The sequence below is a fragment of the Xylaria bambusicola genome, assembly GCF_022495145.1.
Source record: "Xylaria bambusicola strain CBS 139988 unplaced genomic scaffold F5B22scaffold_99, whole genome shotgun sequence".
NCBI classification, from domain to species: domain Eukaryota; kingdom Fungi; phylum Ascomycota; class Sordariomycetes; order Xylariales; family Xylariaceae; genus Xylaria; species Xylaria bambusicola.
Window position 1 is genome coordinate 48,004 of NW_025953652.1, and position 22,302 is coordinate 70,305.

The window sequence follows — 22,302 nt, forward strand, 5'->3', positions numbered from 1 at the left end:
CTCTCTAACAACACCTTCGCCAATATGTAAGTTTGTTTGAATATGGCAACCGCTTGGTGAATCTTACAATCAGTTCCTGACTTGAAAGACAGTATAACTGCAACCTTTGTCTGTCCATCTCATCATAATATTTCTGCCCGTCATGCCTGTAACAACCAGATCGTCTGCTCAGCGCCAATCTGTTCGCTTCGGTACCCCTCGTCATGAGGCCGAGCGAGCAATGGCTGTTGTAAGGGACGCGAACACCGCTATTAGGATTATCGTTGTTTCGCGGGCAACCTCTCAGGCTCAGAGCGTCGAAAGCATGGAAAGCGCCGATTCTAGTAGCGCCGATGCTGATGATTCCAACGCTGGTGACTCTGACGAGGAGATGAGCGAGATGAGTGATGACGAGGAGGATGACGAGGATGAGGACGATGAGCAGGGGGCCTCTTACGCCCTCAGCTACAACGTCCCCAGATACAACTATACGTCCTCAATGGACGCTAATCACGACTCCATTGAGGACTGGGAGGAGGAGCTCCATGTTGTAACTCCGCCTGGCATTGACGCTGACCAGGCACAACCTTCATCACAGCTGACGACCTCAACGTCGGCTACTCTTGTGCCTGAGCCAAGCCCAACTCCCACTCCCACCCCCACCCCTACTCCTACTCCTGCTCCGGCACACCAACCAACACCTACACCCACGCCCGCCCCTTCTACACCAGCGCGTTCACCAACGCCTGTACCAACCCAATTCCCGTGCCGTCGCTGCAACAAGGTGTTTGCGAAGAATAGTGTACTGAAGCTACACATCATGGACCGCCACTGCGGCACGCGGTGCTATCTCCCAGGGTGCGGAGTCACCACCAACAACGAGGAGGATCTGATCGATCACATTGGGTGGCATCAGAGGGAGGCTGTCCAGGAATGGGGCTTGGATAGTACCATCTGCCCTTGGCCTGGCTGCGGCAAGACCTTCAGCCGCCACGATACCGTTCTGCGTTGCTTGAAGCGACATACGCATAACGCGCGGCGTGGTATTTAGGAAGAAGGGGCGATTGGTTGATAGGTTTTCGGTAGGGAAGGTGTTTGGGGTTATGGGTGTAGTATAATGAGTCTGATGATTGTCACGGAGTATATGGAGTATTGTATATTATACTGTTGCGCTACCAAAAGGTTGAAACTCTGCGTCTCTATACGCCACTATATAGTACTGTAACACTGATGGAGTATGACCATGATTATGTTATGATTATTCCTGTTCTTGAGTCCTTATTTGACTGGTTATCGGTGAATTATGTGGTGATAAGGCATTGATTATCTTGTCCCATGCTGTGATTTCTAGACCACCTGTTTCATCCTTTTCTGTGTTGTCTGTTGTCACAATCGCTTTGTTCAGAGTATGCTTGTCCGCTATTACGACAGGTTCGAACCTACCTTCCTCAGCTATATACGGTACATCGACGGTTCCATTCACGTCCTTGTCCGCGTCCCCGGTTACTTATCCATTCGATTGGGCGATGTCCGTGGCCTCCTGTTGGCCGTACAGCTTCCCATGCAGTTTCTTTGGCTACAAGTGACCTTAGACGCCTTCTTTACTATGTGTGTTGCAAGACCTGCGTTGGTGGTTATAAGGTTGTCTGGGGATTGGAGGAGCAGTAAGATGGTGGCGAGGGGGAAGGGTGCTGTGATGGGGAACTAGAGATAGCCATTGTATATCTCACTGAAGGCCAACGGACTAGATGAAGCAGCTGGATATCCAGATTGGATGCAGGAGATATTATATTTGAGACGATAGCTCATGAGCTACCAAGTAGTTGGGATCCCAACTTGGGCCGGTTGGCAGCAATTGAGGAAGATAGTTCTTTGAGATATGGATATGAAGAGCAAATCGGTGAAAATAACCGATAGCTTTAAATATTGTAACAACAAAAGTAAGGAGAGATAAAAGTACTCTAAAAATGGTATAGATAGCTATGCTAATATCCGTTGTTGTGGTCATTGTCGAAAATTATCGTGAATTATCGAAGATCTAGGATGTGAAGAACAGAGGGAAAATGCCAACCCGACGTAGATAACCAACACTACCTACCTAATATATACCTACCAGTGGCTCATTAAGCCCATTTTGCTAAGGGAAGGTATGATGATGAAAAGATAAATACTTCAAAGGGAGGAAAATGACAAGTAAGCTGGGGGGGATTAATGCACTCGAAAAAGTGGCAGATGCCTCCCTTCTCTGTTACACGCACAACCTCTGTGCCAGCTAAATATGCAGTTCGCCTTGCACTTCGGTCGTACGGAGGACCATTGCAGGCCGTTCATGATCTTTCAAAACATGCAAGCAATATTGGGCAATATTGGAAAGTGAGGTTATACAGACTTCGCGTCTTGAAACAGATCCCAGAGACCTAGGCGGTCTGGGCTGGCAGGCCAGTTGTATATAGAGTCGAGCCAAGCCACCAACAGCCAAGAAGGAGTTGGTTGGTCAAGGACTCATGCGGCTCATGCGGCCCTAGTTGATCATTATAATCTGAATTCTAAGTTCCAAGCCCATTATCTCTGCCCTTGTTATATTCTCATCAATCGGCCGATATACTACCCCCTATGCCCCTTATGTTGAATTCCCGCTCATTTGATAAGTACATCTGAATACGATATAAGTATGCTTTCCTGCCTAAGCATGCTTCCCATTCATTAACGTCATTTTTTGACATCTATTTTATCTATACAGGCTACTGAGAGACTCGACGCCACCGTCTTTCCTGGACTTGCGACTGTCCACTCAGCTGCCTTGGATATGGTGTCCTGCGCCTTGTTTACGGCCATGGGCGGTTGCTAAGGAGAAGTGATGTCAATGATGAGAGCGATGTTTCAGATGGATCAGTATCTTTGGGCTCAACCCTAGTCCAGCGCACCTCACGGGATTGGAGCACTTTATGTAAGTGCTAAAGTAGCATGAAGGCCAACTGCATCACCAACAACAGAATCATTATCAACAGCAGCTTCGCCAAGCAGTCGAGACCTGCTTTACATGAGGAGATGTGTCAGGTTATGAGGTCCGTACCTCTTTTACAGTTGGTTGAATGCATACCGAGCAAAGAACCAGTAGTGGTACCATGGATTACGACCTGCAAGACAATGTCTTACTTGTGTGTGATGAAATGCACTATCGCAATATTTCAGCAGTGTGAGGGCAGGCAGAAGCGAGAATGCGAGGGTGATGGGTTTCCTCGTCCTGAGTGCCTTGACTAGCGAGAGCGGTCATCGATTTGAAATTTAAATTCTTACAGACTCAATCATCTCTGCCGCTTGACTGACATAGGCGTCCACGAATCGCAATATTCCATACCTTAAATATGAGCGCCTCCACGGTTCATTCCGGCTCGTTCGGTGCCAGCGCACCTTCGGCTTTAGATGAGACGCAGTGACAAGCGCTTTTTGCGCTTATTGATGCCATTATTCCCCCCGTTGTTGAAGGCGAGACTCAAACCGTATCGCCGAATCAGTTGACTGTATCCTCGAAGGAATTACAGACGCTTTACTGTAAGGCCCTCTGTGGCTCTTCCGATCGCTTCAATTTCGACCTGTTCCGCCACTATATGGCTTCGCGACCGTCGGATGATCCCAAGCTCGTCGCCACGGTTGAGCGCACCGTCGAACACTTCCCACCCTCTGCAAAGAGCCAGTTGCGTTTCATACTGAATCTCATGCTGACACGTCTCGGTAGCATCATCAGTACTGGATACTGGACTACGTTGGTCGAACAGCCACTCTCGGTACGCGCGGCGATCCTTCAATCGTGGAAACGGTCATGGTTTTCCCTTTGGCCCGCTCTTGTTCGAATCTTCATAGCTATAACCAAGACCTGCTGGAGCCAGACGAACAAGCTGTACCTCCAGCTTAACGGCCATGAGCCTTATAATATCGAGGTTGCACCGGGAGTCGAGGCCGCCTTAAAATTCATCGAGTTCCAAGAACCAATTGAGGCCGCAGTTATCGAGACAGACGTCGTGATAGTAGGCTCTGGGTGGGGGGATCTGTCTGCGCAAAGGTCCTTGCCGAAGCCGGGCTACGCGTCGTAGTCGTTGACCGTGGCTACCATTTCGCACCTGAAGATTTCCCGCTGGCGCTCAACCGTGCTGACGATGTCATGCGAAGCTTGGTGACGGCTGATGGCTCAATTCTCGTCGCGGCCGGCCGGTGCTGGGGGGGGGTGGCGGTACCGTGAACTGGAGCGCCAACCTTCAGACACCCAACTACGTCCGTGACGAGTGGGCACGTGGCGGTCTCACGTTTCTCAAGGAAGAGCAATCCCAGAACCACCTTGACCGTGTTTGTGAGGCCATGGGGGTCAGTGATGCCACCATTCAAGCTAACCATGGTAATCAAATTCTGCTTGAGGGTTCGCGCGAGTTAGGTTGGCGGGTCGAGGCCTGCCCCTAGAACAACGGCGGAAAACCGCATCTCTGTGGCAGTAGCTGCGGTCTAGGCTGTCACACGGGCACGAAACAAAGCTCAGCATCATTTTGGCTGCCAGCGGCTGCGCGTGCGGGCGCCAGGTTTATTGAAGGGCTGGATATACACCAGGTTCTATTCTATGGCAATGCCGCATCCAGGGCCATGGGTGTGATGGGCCAATGGACTTCACGCGATGATGATGGGGTAGCCAACTCGTCTAAACCCAAGACTCAACGGATGGTGCAAATACACACCAAGACAGTCATTTTGGCCAGCGGTGCGCTGAACACGCCGCTTCTAATGAAGATGACTGGCCTCGAGGTAAGCATCCCGTCTTATTTCTCGCTATGCTACTCCCCGGGCGGTCAGCTACTACAGCAGAAACCTTGTAATCTTGTAATGTCTGTTAACCAACGGCCTTCTACGATGCTAATGCGTTCTAGAACCCCAACATCGGCAGGAACCTTCATTTGCATCCCGTGGCGAATATCATGGCAACATGGGATCAGGAGATCAAACCGTGGGAAGGTCGGTAACCACCATGAATCCAAATGTCAAAGGTGGTCATATCTAACAAGACAATCCAGGCGACATGTTGTCAAGTGTGGTCACGGAGTTCGAAGACTTGGACAGAGCTGGTCACGGCGCCAAGGTCTCGTCTCTTGCGATGCAGGTCAGTCCATGCTAGAACTAATCTCATCCATTCTCATGAGGAGGGCAAGTCTACGCACACGGTGGTAGCTGATAAACGATTCATAGCCGTATATAGCAATACTTTTCAACCCGTGGCGGAATAGCATAGACTTCAAAGTCTCCGCTTTGCAATATCGCCACATGACATGTCATATCTCGTTATGCCGCGACCGGGATCCCGGAAGCGTCTCCGCCGAACCGATTGACGGGAGCCCCATCATCAACTACACTCCTTCAAAGTTCGACCGCGCGCACATCGCCACCGGACTCGTGGCCGCAGCCAAGCTGTGCTACCTCTCAGGGGCTCGGAGCCTAGCACCTGCAGTCCCAGACGTACCTCACTTTGAATGTGACCAGCTTCCCAATGTGTCTCGGTCCTTAGATGACGGAGAGTTCGCTGATTGGATCCGCAAACTCGAGAAGACCAGCCTAGATCCCGCGAGAACAACGTTCAACTCAGCACATCAAATGGGTACAACAAGGATGGGCACAAGCGCTGAGACTAGTGTGGTATATGCAAATGGCAGGGTCTGGGGATGCGAAAACTTGTATGTCGCGGACACGAGTGTGTTCCCGTCGGCTAGCGGTGTGAACCCTATGGTGACAGTTATGGCTATAGCTGATCGCATTGCGTGCGGAATCGCCGCGAAGCTAAATTGATATCTACCCTATTACTGCGCTGGCTAAAGAGCGTTCAGTGAGGTTGAAAACCGTGGGTATGTACGGAGCCAAAAAGAGTTAATCGCCGATGCCCCTTTTGCGAGCTATTTCTTGTTGATGTGTTATGTATACTGCTCATGATTCAATTCACCCAAGTAATCTCATTCGCTATGCATTCATACAGGAATGGCGACCACTGAGGGACGACTCGGAACATTCCGATGTCGCAATTTACCGGCCCTTAGCATTAATGTGCAATGCCTTAAATGCAACAAACCTACTGTACGGTAAGAATTACTCGCTTACCACGCTTCCTACGATATCAGTCTTAATCAAACCCCTTCGCATACACCCATCCCCTACATCCTACAAAGTAAGTGCAATACCTGCCTAAGAGGGTAACAGAACATCTTCCAGCTAGGCAAATTCCAAACCCAGTCACCTATCTATTTGATGGCCCGAACTCAACGCTCACATCTATTGTATCAGGTCAAATCCCGTGGTCATGGGTCCGGCAAGGATGTTGCGCGCATCCGAAGTCCTCCCGAGAGCCTCCTCATACCTATCTAGGTAATCAACAAGGTATACTTGCTCAAGCCAAACACGATACCCTTCCATAAGCTTAGGTTAGGCGTATAGGGGGACCTCCTCTTCCTGCAAGCTGGCGGCGCGTTGGAGCGAGGGGCAATGCAACAGCTGCTAAAGAGGCTCTGTCACCTACGAAGTAGGCTCCTCTGCCGTCCCCTTGCTCACTGCCAAGCCAGCAGCATAAAGAAGTTCCTTACAGTCGCTCCCAACCATGTCTGCAGTTGTCAGGCTGTTGCCAAGTGGATGTCAATTGGGTATACAGTTTAAATAGGGTTCACCACCAAAACTATATCCTGCCCTAATAATCCACTGTACACTTTTAATATTTAATAATTAGCCTAGTTACTTATATTAAAGTACTTTTTCGTTACCTATATACTTATATTTATAACTTTATATAATGTATATAATTTAAGTGTTTCATATATTATATATGAGTTAATTAAGTTTAGGTATAAGGAATTGGGAGTACCAGGCGCAATTGCTTCCATGTCTTGTACCTAAAATGATAACAGAGTCGTACTAGGTAGAAGGAAGGAATCCCGAGCACAGCTCAGTCATATCTGTCATTCAACCACGTGGCGCAGCTGCATTGTCGATGCAGTGTTAGTCTCCCAATTTAACATCAACGACAGAGGTGTTTTCTTGTGCACGGATTCGGCGCTTAAGCCATATAGGACCCTTGATGGCCTGGTACTGCTCGCTCGAGAGTCTGGAACCGTAATGGTGATACCGACAACGCTCATGACAGCACCAACCTGAACTCCGTCTTGATTGTATTGGGTGTCGTGCCAATGACGCCCGAAAACTGCAGCTCCGCAATGATGTTGAGTTTTCTAAATAATACGACTACCGAGATGTTAAGAGGTTTCGCGAGATCGTGGCCGGGAGCGATATTCACAAGTGGAAATTTTAATTTACCTATGGGAAGCATGAGCAATACAGTCTTGTTTTGACCTATTATGAGAATGCACGTGCCTACCCTTCGTTCCACTCATCCATTCTTCATTCGCTAAAAACGAAGGAATTGCCATGCCGATGGCTCCATTGGGCGAAGAGGTCCCCATTGGAAGTTACCTCAAATATGCTGTTGGTTGTCCACTACATGCCCATACAACCAAGTGACATACATCGTGACTCGTTTATCTTCAATCGTAGATTGGGCTATACGCTGCGATCTAGCCATCACCCTAGATAGCCTTTGTAGAATTAGCAGATATGGTCTATGTAATAGATGATATGGCGTATATATAGGTTAGCTATGTTACGTAGCCTCCTTTGACTGGGCATGAATTGCCCTAGTTGGTCCAGCTTATCATTCGTCTGCAGCACTCGTCACATCCTGTTTTTCCTAGGCCAGAAACTCCCAGTCAATTGCTTACGAAATGTATCCTAGTCACACCCATAAGCCGGCCGAAGGCTCCGCCTCTCCTGTGGTACGTGTCCAACTGTCGTGGCCGAAGCTCTACGATAATCGCCGAGCTATCGTCACCAAATCGTCGCCGGGCTGCGGCAAAGACTGTACGCCAACAACGTTGCAGTCACGATTTGTCCATCTCTCATCACATGATGTTGAGATCCATTACCATCTGGCGGCATTGGGCCAACCACGTGTGTTTGTCTCTTGCTTTGACCATCATTATAAACATGAACATGGACATGAGATGAGACATTTATGCATACAAATGCTGACTAACATGGGTAGCCAATAGCTTGCCGTCCCTCAGCGTACCATTGCCATGGAAACCGCACGATCTGGAAATCCGGGAGATGGACCTATTGCAGTACTGTTCGTTGCCCCATTTGTCCGTCTCGTCACACCCTAAGTTCCAATTCAACCTGTACACTATAGTACAGTGCAGTGTCTGTCTGGGAGCTGAGCTAACTGCCGGCAGTTGAACATAAAGGGTGCCAGGCTCTTACGACTTTTGGCTACGGCGGCTCGAGGGAACTTGGCCGCGTTCTGCTTCGAATGGCCTTAACTGATGACTCGCCCTCGGCCACGGTTCTCTTGCGGCTCGTACTCGCCTTCGCGTCCCTGCATCTCCACGGTATCCAGATCTACGCCCTTGAGCAGAAGACAGTCGCCCTGAGCATGTTGGCGTCAAACTGCCAGGATAAGGATCTCGACGTGGACGAGACAATCTGGCATGTTGTCTCTGGTATTATGCTCTATTCTTGTGAGGTATGATAAGAAACAAAATTATTGTACTGCATTATGTCATTATTTTAGAATATCACCTGCTAAAACCGCTCTCCCAAGGTCCTCCGCCCCTCGTCTACGTCGGGCGACTGGGTCAAGTATATATCTGGGGTTAAGGAGGTGATCAAGGCCGCCCAATTGGAGATCTTCTGCCAAGATACGCAAGATGTCAGGTCGCTTTTGGATTGGGTCTACTACAACGATGCCATGGCCCATTTTAGCCTCCGGCATTGTGCCAGTGAGGGCGCAAGCATCCCATCCCCGTCGACCATCATGTGGAACATTGTATGCAAGCATTGGCACCCTCCAACCTCAACCCCTTGCCACCTTCTCCCTCCTATAAATTTGTTAACCCCTGGGATGCTAATCATCACACCCAGGCTCCCCTCACTCCATCCCCAGCAACTAAACTTCTCGGACTGCTTATTGAGATATGTGACACTGTCTTGGAGGATATGATTGCAGACACGTCAGACAATTTCAAACAGTTCGTGAAGATCCTCGACTGGAAGATCAAGATGCTTCCCACGTTAAATCCTATGGAGGAGGCCTTCCATATAGCTGCGTTGATCTACCTCGGCCGTGCCTCGGGGACGTTGCTGAAGGAGCCGCTGAAGACGCAAGAGCGGTTGGACAGGGCTTTCGAGCTTCTCCCGGAGCTCGCCTCGTGCGAGAGGCAGTTCCCTATCTTTATCCTGGGCTGTGAAGCCCGGACGGACAAGCGGAGGGTGATTGTGCTGGACCTGATATATAGGACCATGAACAGTCCAGCGTCGCGGTCCTTCGACCACATCAGGCTGTTGCTAGAGGCCATCTGGGCCCAAGATGATCTGGAGGATAACAGACTGCACAAGGAGACGAACTACTGGAAAAAGATCAATCTCACGATGGCGCGCTGCGCAATTATACCTAGCTTTGCATGACGAAGTAATTCGGATACTCCAACTAAGTGTAAAATACTTGCTAAATCCAATCTATTCCTGTAATACTGTAACTCAGCCGTAATCCTGGCTTCTCGCTATCTGTAAATCACTTAGCTACCTCCACTTGTTGAATTGTGCCCAATAAGCACAAACCAAATAATATGCCATTTAGCCAATCTTTTGGTGCATTGGTAAAACCTGACACTGTTTTATAATGTCTTTATCTCGAGTGGGCCTAGAAATGCGTGTGTGAATGTTTCTCAACAGCCGCTCCCCATAAACTTCCATTCCTACCCTCCATTCATATCAATGCACGCTCTCTCGTTTATGTTAATAGCAACAAATATGGCGAGAGAGATAAAGGATATATATATGTGTATACATGTGTACGGATGTTCGGTCATAAACCTCTATATGTCTACCTACCTCTCTAGATATCTAAACTAGTGAACTCCATTAGTGCCATTTCCATGTCCATTGGCGAACGCCATCTCGGTCTGGTCAGAAAGGATGTGATCAATCAATCTCCCATCCCTCACCGCCTCGTAGATAATCGTGACCCAAGACCCGATCGTCTTCTTCGCCCTCCCATCCAATTCGGTATCTCCCACCTGCGGCTGCTCGACCAGTCCCCATCGTGCAATACGGCTGGGCGGCGCGCGACATAGCCAACGTGCTCGTCGACGGCGTCGACGTGATCCACATGCGCTACGGCGTCGCGGAGACGCAGACCGACACGGCGGACCTGGCGCGCACGGTGCGCAACGTAACCTTCCGAAACATACGCGCGAGCGGCGTCGGCGGGAATCTCATGCGCATCGTGCCCCTCGCGAACCACGAGGACGTGCGGCTTGAGAATATTAGCCTTGATGCTTTTAGCGTGCGCTCTACGGGGATTTACGAGAGTCAGTTCCCGTTGTGGATGGGCGGGGACGGGACGCCTGTCGCTGTGAGTGGGTTTGTTATTGAGGGGTTCTCTGTGGGCGGTGTGAGGATCGACGCGGAGAATTATGCCGATGCTGGGGGGCTTAGTATTGCCGAGGAGTGTTTGGCGGATGGCAGGGTTGTGATTATATGAGTGAAAAGAAAGAGGGCTAGGTAGAAAGACAGGAAATACCGTTGGTTTTCGGGTTTCGCGACGGCCAGAGTTGAGATCAGCGAGTAAGAAACTCGAAGCTAAGGAGCTATTGGTAAGCTACGTGTCGTCCTCGCGGATTGTTATGATAATCTACGTCCGTGGAACTATGTCCAAAGCTTGCCTGGCGAAGAGGATCCCTTCTTCAAGCACAATAAAGTTTCGTGTTAGGAAATGATCTTCAGATAAAGTGGCAGCAAGGCGGTTTAGATAGAGCGACAGTGGATTAAAGTCAAGAAGGAATTAAATAGGCAGCTTTGTCTGTCAGCTCCGTATCCCTCATACAACGCGCATCTAAGCTCGTGACAATGTACTCCGCGGCCGGCGTACTCTCTCTTCCTGGAAGCAAGAACAGCTTAGCGCGTAGCTTGGTAGCTTGTCGAGGTTATCTGAGGTTTTTGATTCTGAGTACAATTTAGAGTTGGGGTACATCTGGCTGCAATGTAATCGATTCGGGGGGCGGCCTTCTTCAAAGGTTCGGAGTAGACTCCGCTGTGATATCTTCATCAGTTTGGTCGCCTTCCTTCTCTTCGACAGCTGCATCATCTTCGGCTTTCTTCCCCTTCTTCTGCAACACGGACATAGCTCCAGCAGACCCTGCAACAAGAGCACCTGCACCCTGGACTGCCGCTGAGACCGCGGCAACACCGTACCCGCCAGCGCCAGCGCTCTGCAGCGTGGCGAACAGTGATGGGGCGACTACACGTAATTATCGTTCGTCGTCAGTGGTAATCTGATTCAGTAGACATTGCAGAATAGGTAGAAAACCACCAGAAGGTGATGATCCTGATTGAAATGAAGATGAAGTAACGAATGAGTATACTCACGGACACTGCCGATACCGCTTTGTGCGCTCGCGGCGAGGGATCCTGTTCACATGCTATATTAGCTGAAAAGCTTGGAAAATAGAAGCAGAGATAAAGTGTTTCTATGGTTGATTTGGAACCTGGTCACTTACCGCCGATGATTCCATTCACACCGAATCCCGCCGCCCCTATCACAGGAGCCGCCGCCATCATCGGTACAGCGACCAAAGCTGCCCCGCCACCCATCGCTAGCGTCTTTCCCGGATTGGCGGCGGCCCATTGCGCCGCCTTGGTCAATGCTGCTGGTACTGTAACATTCATCTTAGTCGCTAGTTGCTTTAAAGGCGTTTGCGATGACGTCGTAAAGTTGGAGTCTAAGGTTTGACTTGCTAGGTTATGATGGAATTGTGTCAGACTCTTTGGGGGCGCGTTATAAGAAAAGTTCTACGCATGACAGTTGAGCCTCAAGTTAGGCCAACTGCATGGCTGACAGGGTGTCGTGTCCGGTTGGAAATGCCGCGACCCTTGACGCAGCGCAGCACCAATAAGACAGCGAATTGAGGGTGGATGGTTCGTTGCGCAGCCACGTTGCGCGCCTGAATCAGGCGTACTTGTCGTTGCCTACATTCTGCCCAAAAGAATGGAGAGTGGGGATTATACGACGCTGGGATCCGTCTTTCATCTCTCTGTACGGTGCGCGCAGCAAGTACAAGCTATTCAAAGCGAACTATTCAGGAGAATACTTCATCGGATTTTATACAAAAGTTAATGTCTTAACTTAGGAATAACCAATTCTACCGTACGATTAAGCTATTTCTCTATTCGACTGCCCAGCTGTTTTACCATAGATGTTCAGTACTACCAGTTAGATGACGTAAGATGAATCACTCATACAAATGCTGCGGAAGTACTGAACGCGAAAGACTGATGCAACTCCCCTGGTTACAATGATACTAGTCCAATTCGACTTTTCGGTTCATAAAACGCTGGGCGACAATGAATGCTACAGCCTGAAGGTTACTGAAGATGCTACGGATGAACTAGCCCCTGAATCATTGATATATTCTTTAAATTACTTCGTTATCTGTCCTTTGAATAATTACCATAATGTAGATAGCGTATGATTTAATGGGCAAAGTCCTAGCCTTCGCGATTTCGATACGAAACATCGGTAAGCGCCACCTCCGTTGATAGCAGCCTGTGTATTAATCGATGTGGTATTCAGCTGATGGCATGCATAACGCATTGTCAGAGCACGCACATAACCGCCTAGAAATGGGGGCGGAAGGATGAATTGGGCGGCTACTGCTACTCTAGCCAGCTGTTGTAAGGTAGATAGATCCCAATTACTTGGGGAATGTAGATGATGAGACGTTAGGATACGCGACCTTCTCGGTCTCAGAACCACGCAGTATTATCAGTCGACTCCGTTACTGTCTCACGTCGTTACAGTGTTTGCAGTCGCAAAAATGTGTGGCATCAAGTTACCGCTAAATGCTATCTCTTAATATAATACCGCCTTGAAACAACAATATTTAAATGCGCAGAGATCACCAGGCGGCGAGATGGTCTTCCTCAATTAGTCAGTTCTCAGATCTGAATTCAATATCTCTGGTCGCATTCTTGTCTTTCAAGCCGCCCTGTCCGCCTTAAAAGCTCATCCACGCAGTCTCATACCATGGTGGCTCATCGAATCAGTCATCCTGAAGTTTCCATTGAAGGCTCTGCTCCAGATATTGGGGACTATGATGAGATTCCCAATGCCAGCGAAAACTCTTCGTTTAGGGGGAAGAAAGACAATGCTTTCTCTACAATGAAAGCACCCCGAACCGAGCCGCCATTGTCTCTTCCGGATCTACTTGGTTATGGTGGATTATTTGGAGTCATTGGGGGCTCGTTCTGGATCCTTGGTATCTTTGGCTTTCTCACCTTCCTCTGGTTTGGGCATGGTTCTCGTCCCGAGGCGGCCGACGCGACTTCGCTCTGGCGTTTCCTTGCTTTGCATAACTATTTTCCCGAGACTGTCACAATCTGTTCAGTCGCACTGCGCATTGTTGTGGGCATTCAGGCTACTATTTGCACTTCGATGCTTGCAGCGCTTATGCTCGAGAAGCACGGTGCTCGGAAGACTCAGGGGGCATGGCTTTCTATTATGCGCAGTATTAATGATGGCCCTATGAAGCTAGGGGGTATCCTAGCTAAAGGACCTAGTGTCGCTTTCCTGCATGTGGAGACATGGTTGACGTTCCTCATTATCATCGTCACACTGGCACTTCAATTTTCGTCAACCCTTCTTCTTTCGGACATAGACAATTTCGTTATCCTAGGAAACCTCAATGCCACTGAGTTCGGAGACCTCTTTTCACTTAAGAATGGTTCGAACATCACACTTTCCTTTGACAATAATATTAGTACCCGGCCTCCAATCTATGCGGCTTTCGGCGAAGTTCAAGCAGGATTCAACGCAACACCGAATGAAAGGGGCGCAAGCGATACAGGCTTTATTCAAAGGTCTCTGATACCTATCTCCGACGTTAACCAACGGACTTCTGTCAGGAAATTAGAAGGTGCTACGATGGTAATGGGTTCTCATGTTTCTTGTATTCGGCCCCATATCGATGCCAAGTATGGCTCCTTCACCTATCAATGGAACGAGAATATCCACTACGGGTACATTGAAGGCACCGTTGATTATAACGCGTCGTTTTCTGAGGCAGGCGTAACTTCAAATATGCCATGTAATGATAAAGACTGTGCGGCCGTAGGCTTCGGCTGCGTCATCCCTGGCGTGGATGCAAAAGAAGCTGGTTGGCAGACAACGGCTTGTATATTCGATGGCGTTGGGGGTAGAGGGAATACTTCCGATTTTAATTTTACCTGGAATCCATCGGAAGGTCTTTGGTCACCGAACACAACTATGGCTTTGGTTATGAGCACCAGTATGGGTTATGTGGACTGGTCAAAAGTCCAGGATATCGCAATTCTGCCTGCTGGTGATCCATATATGGAATGGCAGAGCTATGATACAGGCTCAGGATATTTCAACATAACTCTCTGCTCATTCGGGTTCAACCTTGGCCGCTTTCGTACGTCAATGGTAGCTCCTACACCGTTACGGGAACCACAAACTACGTTTGACCACTCTACCACTGTCCATAGTACAGCGGATGTTCAAAATTTCATGGGTGTCAACGTACTACAGGGCAGTCACGCAGCACGGAGCATCCTTGATCTCAAAATCCTCGGTCCTGCTGAGGACCTTCCTGCACCTTCGCAAAACTTCTTCTTTTTAGGAAACATTACAATCGGCCGGCTAGTATCGAGTGTGATGGAGTCGGTCATATACGACCAATTTTGGGCCAGTGCCGACGGCAACACGACTATGCTTCTTTGCAGCTTCTGCAGCGGAGTGGCTAGCCAGTTTGTCCATCCTGAAATTTCCTTACTTTTCAGTGACACGGTTGCCGAGACTGGGCGAGCTGCCAATGCCCTTATGTCGCTTTTAACAACTTGGTTCGGGTTGGCTTATTACACGTATCTTGGCGATCTTAAGATACCATACAACGCAACAGTGCTAGCCACCAAGACGGTCCAAACTCCAAGGATGTGTTCGATAAATGGCTGTCCAGGGTATATTACGGTCAGCACGCTCATTCTCACACATGTGATTTCCGTCGTAACTATCGCGGCTTTGTACGTTGTGCAGACTCGGTACTCTCGTTATGGCAACGTGTGGCATACAGTCGCACAGCTTAGAGGAGATGAACTTGCCGACGTACTAGATGAAGCACACGACGCTAGCGACGCGACAGTAGAGCAAAATCTGAAAATGCAGGATGAAGCTCAACTTCTGAAGGTCGGAAGGCAAAGTGGAAACGGTCGTGTCGGGGTGATTGAAGGTTAAGGATAATCAGTTACCGGGTAATTAAGAATTTGAAACTTGTATATTCTGGAAAGCAATCTTGCAGAAGCCTCAAATATAGAAACGAAAGGGAAAAAAAATTAAAATTTAAAAACATACAACACCAGGGATTCGCTGGTCGTCACCGACCCAACTACTAATCTGGCGGTATCTGATTTAGCTAAGGGGGAGCGGACGGGACCCCGCGTTTTCCAGATCCTATGGTCGTATGTGATTAACTGTGCTCAAACTTTAACTTATATAGAAGTGGAATATCGGGCGATCCGTAGATGTTGAGAAGTAAAAAAAAAAAAAAAAAAAGGGGGGGGGGGGGTTTAAAGTCTAAACTACCCAGCAATGAACATGAGAACCTTGGGGGCTACGGTCACAGAAGGTCGGCGTTTTACCAAGTAATTCAATTTTCTATCGATACAACTTATCCAACGCCCTTTTCAGTGATCATCTCAATGCTTGCGCTCAAACAGACCTTCACCATGGCAGCCTCCAGACTCTACAACCAGCTCCAGCGCTCGCCCCCGAATACCCGCTGGGGCCTGTATGTTTATCGCGCTACCTATGAAGATCAAAGCCTTTGGGAGAGGTATATGGAGTATGTCCATAATGCTGTGTTAAGTCATCTCCAGCCATTCGATGACAAAGAGCGCGAAAGCGACGCCTTGCGCTACCAAAAACTTCGCGACTCGTTTCGGCTTGTGATTAGAGAAGATAAGGCTTGGGATAATCTAACATTATTGCAAATGCGAGAGAGTAAGTTTTCCAAACTATCCTCACAATCGTGAATCTCTCATCTTTAGTATAATGCTGGCTATTATTACGATGTTCCCTTGAGCGCCTACAGCGATGATAAAGATGGCCCCAAGGATCTTTGTACACGCTCCTGTACCTATATATCATGTGCACCATCCATTCCATCTTCATCATACTTTCTAATCTTGGATTGTCTAGTCTTTGATAGGTCTAGTCTTCTCAATGTCAACGAACCAGATCCTACATCTTGGCTTACATGCGGGATGGATCGATGGTATTTCGTTTACGTCAACAAAGAAACGCTTATGGATTTCCAAGCCATCGATGATTCTCGACAAGCACCAACCCCTAACTACCTCAAGGAAGAGGTTACTTTTATTATCGTGCATACACAGCCCGGCTGGCGCGAGCCTGACGATGACGACGTAGGCAAAGAGTGGCAGTATATGTAAGCATCAATTTCGACACCAATTGCTATTTCTGTTCCGTCACTAACATAGATACGGCTTAGGTGTGGCTATTGGTTTAGTCAATTCTACGAGCTCACATATCGCGACAGCGATGGATGGTTTACTCTGTTTATCAGGCCGCCCCATAAATGGAACGGCTATTGATAGTTATGATGTTCTGTATCTGCAATTTATGCTTTGAAAATCTTCCTCATTTCAGATAATGAAGGGAAGCAAATGACCTTTGACTCGATACTTCAGCTATGGTATAGTAGGCTGTAGAAAGCGTTCAGCTAAGTTTTTAAACTAATGCCACAATAAATTCCATATTATTCTATGTAGTATGTGCCTATCAGGTACCTATATTGAAAGGATGATAAGAAAAGAAAACAACTCGGAAAGGCGATGATATCAATTGGGCAATTATTAGATGATTATCTACGTGGCTAGTGAGTACATATACATACCTAGGTATATTACTAGGAATATCTCGGGCCGGATAGCTTTTCTTTCCCAATGGTCAGTAGAGTTGATTGCATAGCAAACAATCTGGCACTCTCTTCTTGCCCCCGAGCATTTTCGCCAACAGCGACTTCACGCCACAACTAGAAGCTTCCACATTCCACTCCCCAAGCACAACTCTACCCACAAACACTTCTCTAATTTTGACACCCCATACCTACTACCTCCCCTTCCACTTCCCGGATACGACCAATCATGAATATTCCAGTGCCAGAAGCATTTTTTCAGGCAGCTGAGTGGGCTATTGCCAACCCAGGACAAGCTGCCGTCAACTGGGCCACCGAGAACGCAGCTCAGGCAGTTAACTGGGTGGCCGACAATGCAGAGCAAGCAGCTAGCTTTGTGGTTGACAATCAAGAAGCAGCGGTTGACTGGGTGGTCAACAACGCAAAGCAAGTAGCTAGCTTTGTGGTCGACAATCAAGAAGCAGCGGTTGACTGGGTGGTCAACAACGCAAAGCAAGTAGCTAGCTTTGTGGTCGACAATCAAGAAGCAGTATGGGTCGTTATCAATGCAGACCATGCAGCTGAGTGGGCAACTGCCGCCCAAGTACAAGCAGCTAACTGGCCCGCTGATGAAGTGGCACAGGCGATTCGGTGGTTGGTTGGCAACCCGGGAACGGTAATTGGCTTGGTGAACGACAAAGAAAGACTGGTAGTTGACTGGGCGGTTGACAATCCCGAAGTGGTTGTGGTGGTCGTCGCAGGAGTGGTCTGTATCGTTGCACCGATGGCTGTGGCCGCACCAGCTCTCAACGCTATCGGATTCGGCGCGAATGGTATTATTGCTAGTATGTCATGACAACTCATTCTCGCGGGCAATGCGAGTCATTGTACAAGTTTATACATAACCAAGCCCTTAATTCTACCCTCTCCCCTCTCCCCTTTTATATCATGAAACACTACCAGTGTTGTTGTTTGGCTAATTTTGTACACACCAGACTCCATTGCGGCTAGCATCCAAAGCGGTATTGGCAACGTTGGTAAGTCACTCTTTCTTGAGTTCGGCTTTACAATGCATGCATGGCTGCCTGGTGGGCGAATGGATCTGCTCTTAATTAACATCATCCCTAAAAGCATGGGACATTTGACTCTTGTTCAGAAAATGGGTTAACATATTATGAAGTAACTAACATAACATTTTACTTACAGCGGCCGGGTCCCTCTTTGCTACTCTACAGAGCGCTGCAACTGCTGGATACGGCGTTGTCCTTGTTTCTGGGGGAGTCCAAGGGGTTGGTAGTATTATGGCAGGATCTGGCGCAATTTACGCCATCATGAAGGGAAAGAATAAGGAGACCTAGGCGGAAATAATGTGGACGGCAAAGAAAAGACTAATAACGCAAATTTTGCAGTGAAGTCTGAAGTGGTGTCAACAGAACTAGTTTGCCTTGGATTGAGCCAGGTGTTTTCCAGGGTCATTGTCACGATACACTATCACGGCCTTAAGAAGGACCGGTGTAGGGACAGATATCTTAAGGGCATCTTTTCCAACTACCACAGTAAGGAATAGGAAGACCAGCAACGAGGATATGGTAGATGGCGGCGTAATGAACTACTCTGAAGCAGGGACATAGTCTCACTTCTTAATAAACTGTCTCATACCCTATAATCGATGCGCTTAATCCAGACTAGACATGGAACTATGATGACCACATACCCAGACGAAGAACTTGATAGCATCGTGAAAGTATCTAGCGAAGTTGTTTCTGCAGTTGACCTCACACTCGATTTGCAATTGTAGGACCGTTCCATCTGCCCATCATCGATTAGCATAGCCCATACAACTATCTACACATCTAATGATATGGGCATACAAATTACCCTTCATAAAGCAACATAAACGTTTCGAACTTCAATTATTGCAAAACGTTTACAATGGAATTAGCATAACCTAGCCAATGTATAAGTTGTCTTTAAATAATTAATCAATATACGCTTTATATGATATGTGCTTAGTTGTTAGATTAGCTAGCTTGCTACCCCTATATATAAGAATATAATATTCCATATCTGCATTCTTTGCTTTAAAGAGCCTCTTCATTTCAGGTAACGATATTAGGAAGCGAATAATATTGTACTCCACACTTCAGCCATAGTAGTTTATGGTAGAAGGTTCCATTTGGAGCCTTGCATAGAAAGATGTACAATACCTGGGTACTTTCTAGGTCCGATGTAGGCGTTCATTGTTGTCAGATAGCAAACATGATTAGCGTTAGGCAGAAGCTTCTTGCATATTCTACAGGAGCTGGCCGTAACCTAGGTAATACACGCATTAGACGAGGCTCGTTTTCCACGCCAAACACGTCTCCTACAACCACACTTCACCACACCACAACGAAATTCGTAACAACTCACTTTCCCAACACAATTCTGTTTAAAGCTGCTCCAGACATCTCAATATTCCGAAGCTATCACAAAGCACTTCACTTCTCGCGGAAATTCATCATGACCGCTCCCGATCTTCCCGAAGCCTTGGCCAAGTGGGCAGCTGCCAATCCCCGACAGGCGACAGCGGCGGGCGTTGGTGTAGTCTGTATCGCTGCACCAATGTTTGTGGCGGCACCTATCCTCGGACTCATTGGATTTGGCTCAGGCGGAATTGTTGGTGGTATGTGATTACTATCCACTTTCATTAGGATTACGCTCAGCAATGCAACCCATCAACTATCAAACCCCCTTGTTCCACAATTACCTGACATCCCTTTCACATCGCGGATTTAATGTGGGGGCTCTTGGTAAGCTAATACTCGTGTACACAGGATCCATTGCCGCAGGCATCCAGAGAGGAATTGGCAACGTGGGTAAGTAGCTCTTCCGTTCTATCGGCTTCATTATATAGAGAATTGCACCCCATCAGGATCACGTCCTATCGTTTACAACCATTTGAAAGCTACTCGAAGTCTAGGTCGCCTCACGTGGTCATGGCTAACTTCAACTGTAATTCATAGTGGCCGGTTCTCTCTTTGCTACTCTGCAGAGCGCTGGGGCCGCCGGATACGGTGTCGCGGCAGTCTCCGCCGTAGTCCAAGGTGCTGGCGTCCTTACTGCAGCGGCCGTCGCAGCTTCATCTGTCATGGATATGAAAAAGAAGGGGGATGGGGAGGACTCTGAGGGTGACGACAATGCAGACGATAAAGACAAGGAAGATGGCGAGGATGACGAAGGTGGTGCAAAGGCAGAGCTTTGAAGTATCAACGGCTGAGCTAGAATTTCTTGAGGTGGAGTTCAGGGTGTACCATTTTCATACCGCAGTGTCACCGCATTGAAAAGGAACAGCATGGGCATAGATCTCTCAAGGGCATCATTCCTGGCTGCCATAATCAGGAAGCGAGAGACGATAATGAAGAATAGGGTAGATGGCAGGTTAATAGCTCACTAAGAGGTGCCGAGCAAGAAATGAAGAGTATCTGATCTGCCTCCAACAGAAGTCTCCTACAGTGGCCCCCAGTCAAACTGAACACGAGCTACAATTGTGAGATATTAAAGACAACATTGTTGACATCGTGAGATTAATTCTTCAAAATGATGTACGTAGACGCTTGATCCCAGAGCTTAGACTCGACGCGATTAGTGAGGTGTTAATAGCTGGCATCTAAACAAGTGAAACTAAGATTACTTGCTAGGAACGAAAGACAGAACAGAGCAAATCGAAATGGATAGTCAAGATCTACCTCCACCTTCTCCTGAGCTTCGCGTCACAGTACTATTTGTCAGGTGATATAGTCACATAGACCTTAGGGGTGGCTGTGTTAGACCTACTGGCTATATAAAGGGGTGTTGGCCCCCCCTTCGAGGGTTGGAGGGTTCAGGATTCAATGATTATTGACGCCTATACTATCCCTTCTACCTACCTACTTGACTGTGACTGACCTTCTACTCACTCCGGGACCAACCCACCTGAAACTATTACGGTGTACACGTATCCCCCATACCACTTACACCACTGCCAACCCCAGGGCATTTCCAACCCGCATCCTCAAACCACTTCACAGTAGCGCCCTTCGCACCCCCAAGCACATTCTCCCAATGTTCCACAGGCACACCCTCCGCAAATCTCCAGCGTCCCCGGAATCCCACCTCCAGATCTTCCAACCCCTTTTTACGCGCCCGCAACACGCCGTCGACGGTAGCATAGTCTCCATCAAAAGATATAGACCCAACATCCATGCTCAATGTACAGTCAGTCGCCGCGACAAGGGCTTCTTCCCATGCTTGCACGGCTGCAATCCCGTATATCGATGCGCTATGCGAATAGAAGGGGTGCAGGACTATGTCCGCGGAGACGACCTTAGAGAAGCGTCTGAGATCGTCGTAGAGGTAGTGTAGAAGTGCCAGAGGATCCTGGAAGTAGATTGCTTCGTCTGTTTCTTGTGTTTCTTGCGGGGTAGGTGACATTGTGCTTGTTTGAGACCACGCTTGGAGTCAAGTGAAAGAGGTAGATAGAGCTTAGATAATTGATTGATCGATTGAAACGTAAGATCGGAGGGAGTAGCCAATGCACATAGAAAGAGTTTTACTCTACGGACCTTGATGGGGGTGGATGTGACGATAGAGCCTAATGTGCACAATAAGGGGCGTATGAGTTGGTAGCCTTGGCTCAGACTGAGACAAAGCTACCTAGATATGGGAAATTAAGTTTTAAGGCGGTCGGTAACTGCAACAGACGCTACCATAAAATATTAAATTATATAAGTCAGCATGCATGCATGCATAGGCATCATCCGTCGGAGGTCCGAGGGCTGAAGTGAATTTCTACATTTTAGCTCTTATTCAATGATGTATGGAAGGAAATTCAAGTATTTTACGGTGAATATGATATCTTCACATTTTAAAGGATTAGATTGCAGGAAGTAAGAAATGCCCGAGTAAAGAAAGGCGAAAAAAAAAACAAGCAAGATTGAACACTTGATATGATGCGGCGGTCCCTCCTAACCATATCGTTGAAAATGAGAGCCTTGGCACTTAGCAATTCTTTCTCCTTTCTTTCTCTTCTCTTTTTCTTTTTTTCTTTTTCTCTCTCTCTGTCTTGTTGGTCAAGAATGTTTAGGTCTTGTCATTATTTGAGCAATTGATATTTTCTCCTTCGTTTTCTCTGTAGGCACCTTAAACAGCTCATCGTTTAGTAGCAACATCATTGCCTATCACCGGGAAAGTCTCATACAACTCTTCGTTGGTCTTCGTCAAGTCGCCTAGAATGCCCCTAGGA

At 48.0% G+C, this 22,302-nt stretch overlaps 10 protein-coding genes across 10 annotated transcripts; 8 read left to right on the plus strand and 2 right to left on the minus strand.

Annotated features, from left to right (window-relative positions):
* Positions 1-227: 227 nt before the first annotated feature.
* Positions 228-1,085, plus strand: F5B22DRAFT_631307 (uncharacterized protein). The gene has a single exon (XM_047976615.1). It carries the CDS (start codon positions 305-307, stop codon positions 1,028-1,030), a length of 726 nt encoding a protein of 241 aa, XP_047824806.1. The 5' UTR covers positions 228-304; the 3' UTR covers positions 1,031-1,085.
* Positions 1,086-3,587: 2,502 nt separating this feature from the next.
* F5B22DRAFT_662783 (long-chain fatty alcohol dehydrogenase) lies at positions 3,588-5,941 on the plus strand (the record flags this gene model as incomplete). The annotated part of the gene is made up of 7 exons (XM_047980474.1): positions 3,588-3,980; positions 4,040-4,150; positions 4,237-4,400; positions 4,464-4,767; positions 4,890-4,974; positions 5,034-5,119; positions 5,206-5,941. 7 exons carry the CDS (start codon positions 3,588-3,590, stop codon positions 5,797-5,799), a joined length of 1,737 nt encoding a protein of 578 aa, XP_047824807.1. The 3' UTR covers positions 5,800-5,941.
* A 1,831-nt stretch (positions 5,942-7,772) lies between these two features.
* Positions 7,773-9,513, plus strand: F5B22DRAFT_652607 (uncharacterized protein; the record flags this gene model as incomplete). The annotated part of the gene is made up of 5 exons (XM_047979630.1): positions 7,773-7,908; positions 8,093-8,176; positions 8,283-8,572; positions 8,651-8,875; positions 8,971-9,513. The coding sequence occupies 5 exons, from the start codon at positions 7,773-7,775 to the stop codon at positions 9,511-9,513; spliced, it is 1,278 nt and encodes a 425-aa protein (XP_047824808.1).
* Positions 9,514-9,983: 470 nt separating this feature from the next.
* F5B22DRAFT_652608 (glycosyl hydrolase family 49-domain-containing protein) lies at positions 9,984-10,591 on the plus strand (the record flags this gene model as incomplete). Its single annotated transcript, XM_047979631.1, has 2 exons — positions 9,984-10,013; positions 10,079-10,591. 2 exons carry the CDS (start codon positions 9,984-9,986, stop codon positions 10,589-10,591), a joined length of 543 nt encoding a protein of 180 aa, XP_047824809.1.
* A 526-nt stretch (positions 10,592-11,117) lies between these two features.
* On the minus strand, positions 11,118-11,775 carry F5B22DRAFT_652609 (uncharacterized protein; the record flags this gene model as incomplete). The annotated part of the gene is made up of 3 exons (XM_047979632.1): positions 11,118-11,347; positions 11,476-11,517; positions 11,607-11,775. The coding sequence occupies 3 exons, from the start codon at positions 11,773-11,775 to the stop codon at positions 11,118-11,120; spliced, it is 441 nt and encodes a 146-aa protein (XP_047824810.1).
* Positions 11,776-13,132: 1,357 nt separating this feature from the next.
* Positions 13,133-15,358, plus strand: F5B22DRAFT_640549 (uncharacterized protein; the record flags this gene model as incomplete). Its single annotated transcript, XM_047977864.1, has 1 exon — positions 13,133-15,358. The coding sequence occupies one exon, from the start codon at positions 13,133-13,135 to the stop codon at positions 15,356-15,358; it is 2,226 nt and encodes a 741-aa protein (XP_047824811.1).
* A 491-nt stretch (positions 15,359-15,849) lies between these two features.
* On the plus strand, positions 15,850-16,737 carry F5B22DRAFT_652611 (uncharacterized protein; the record flags this gene model as incomplete). Its single annotated transcript, XM_047979633.1, has 3 exons — positions 15,850-16,123; positions 16,322-16,571; positions 16,635-16,737. The coding sequence occupies 3 exons, from the start codon at positions 15,850-15,852 to the stop codon at positions 16,735-16,737; spliced, it is 627 nt and encodes a 208-aa protein (XP_047824812.1).
* Positions 16,738-17,260: 523 nt separating this feature from the next.
* F5B22DRAFT_631370 (uncharacterized protein) lies at positions 17,261-18,623 on the plus strand. Its single transcript, XM_047976616.1, has 4 exons — positions 17,261-17,398; positions 17,465-17,884; positions 18,035-18,076; positions 18,246-18,623. The coding sequence occupies exons 1-4, from the start codon at positions 17,290-17,292 to the stop codon at positions 18,395-18,397; spliced, it is 723 nt and encodes a 240-aa protein (XP_047824813.1). The 5' UTR covers positions 17,261-17,289; the 3' UTR covers positions 18,398-18,623.
* A 785-nt stretch (positions 18,624-19,408) lies between these two features.
* F5B22DRAFT_631371 (uncharacterized protein) lies at positions 19,409-20,739 on the plus strand. Its single transcript, XM_047976617.1, has 3 exons — positions 19,409-19,704; positions 19,856-19,897; positions 20,045-20,739. The coding sequence occupies exons 1-3, from the start codon at positions 19,542-19,544 to the stop codon at positions 20,281-20,283; spliced, it is 444 nt and encodes a 147-aa protein (XP_047824814.1). The 5' UTR covers positions 19,409-19,541; the 3' UTR covers positions 20,284-20,739.
* Positions 20,740-20,900: 161 nt separating this feature from the next.
* Positions 20,901-21,767, minus strand: F5B22DRAFT_631372 (uncharacterized protein). Its single transcript, XM_047976618.1, has one exon. The coding sequence runs from the start codon at positions 21,489-21,491 to the stop codon at positions 21,003-21,005; it is 489 nt and encodes a 162-aa protein (XP_047824815.1). The 5' UTR covers positions 21,492-21,767; the 3' UTR covers positions 20,901-21,002.
* Between the last annotated feature and the right edge of the window lie 535 nt (positions 21,768-22,302).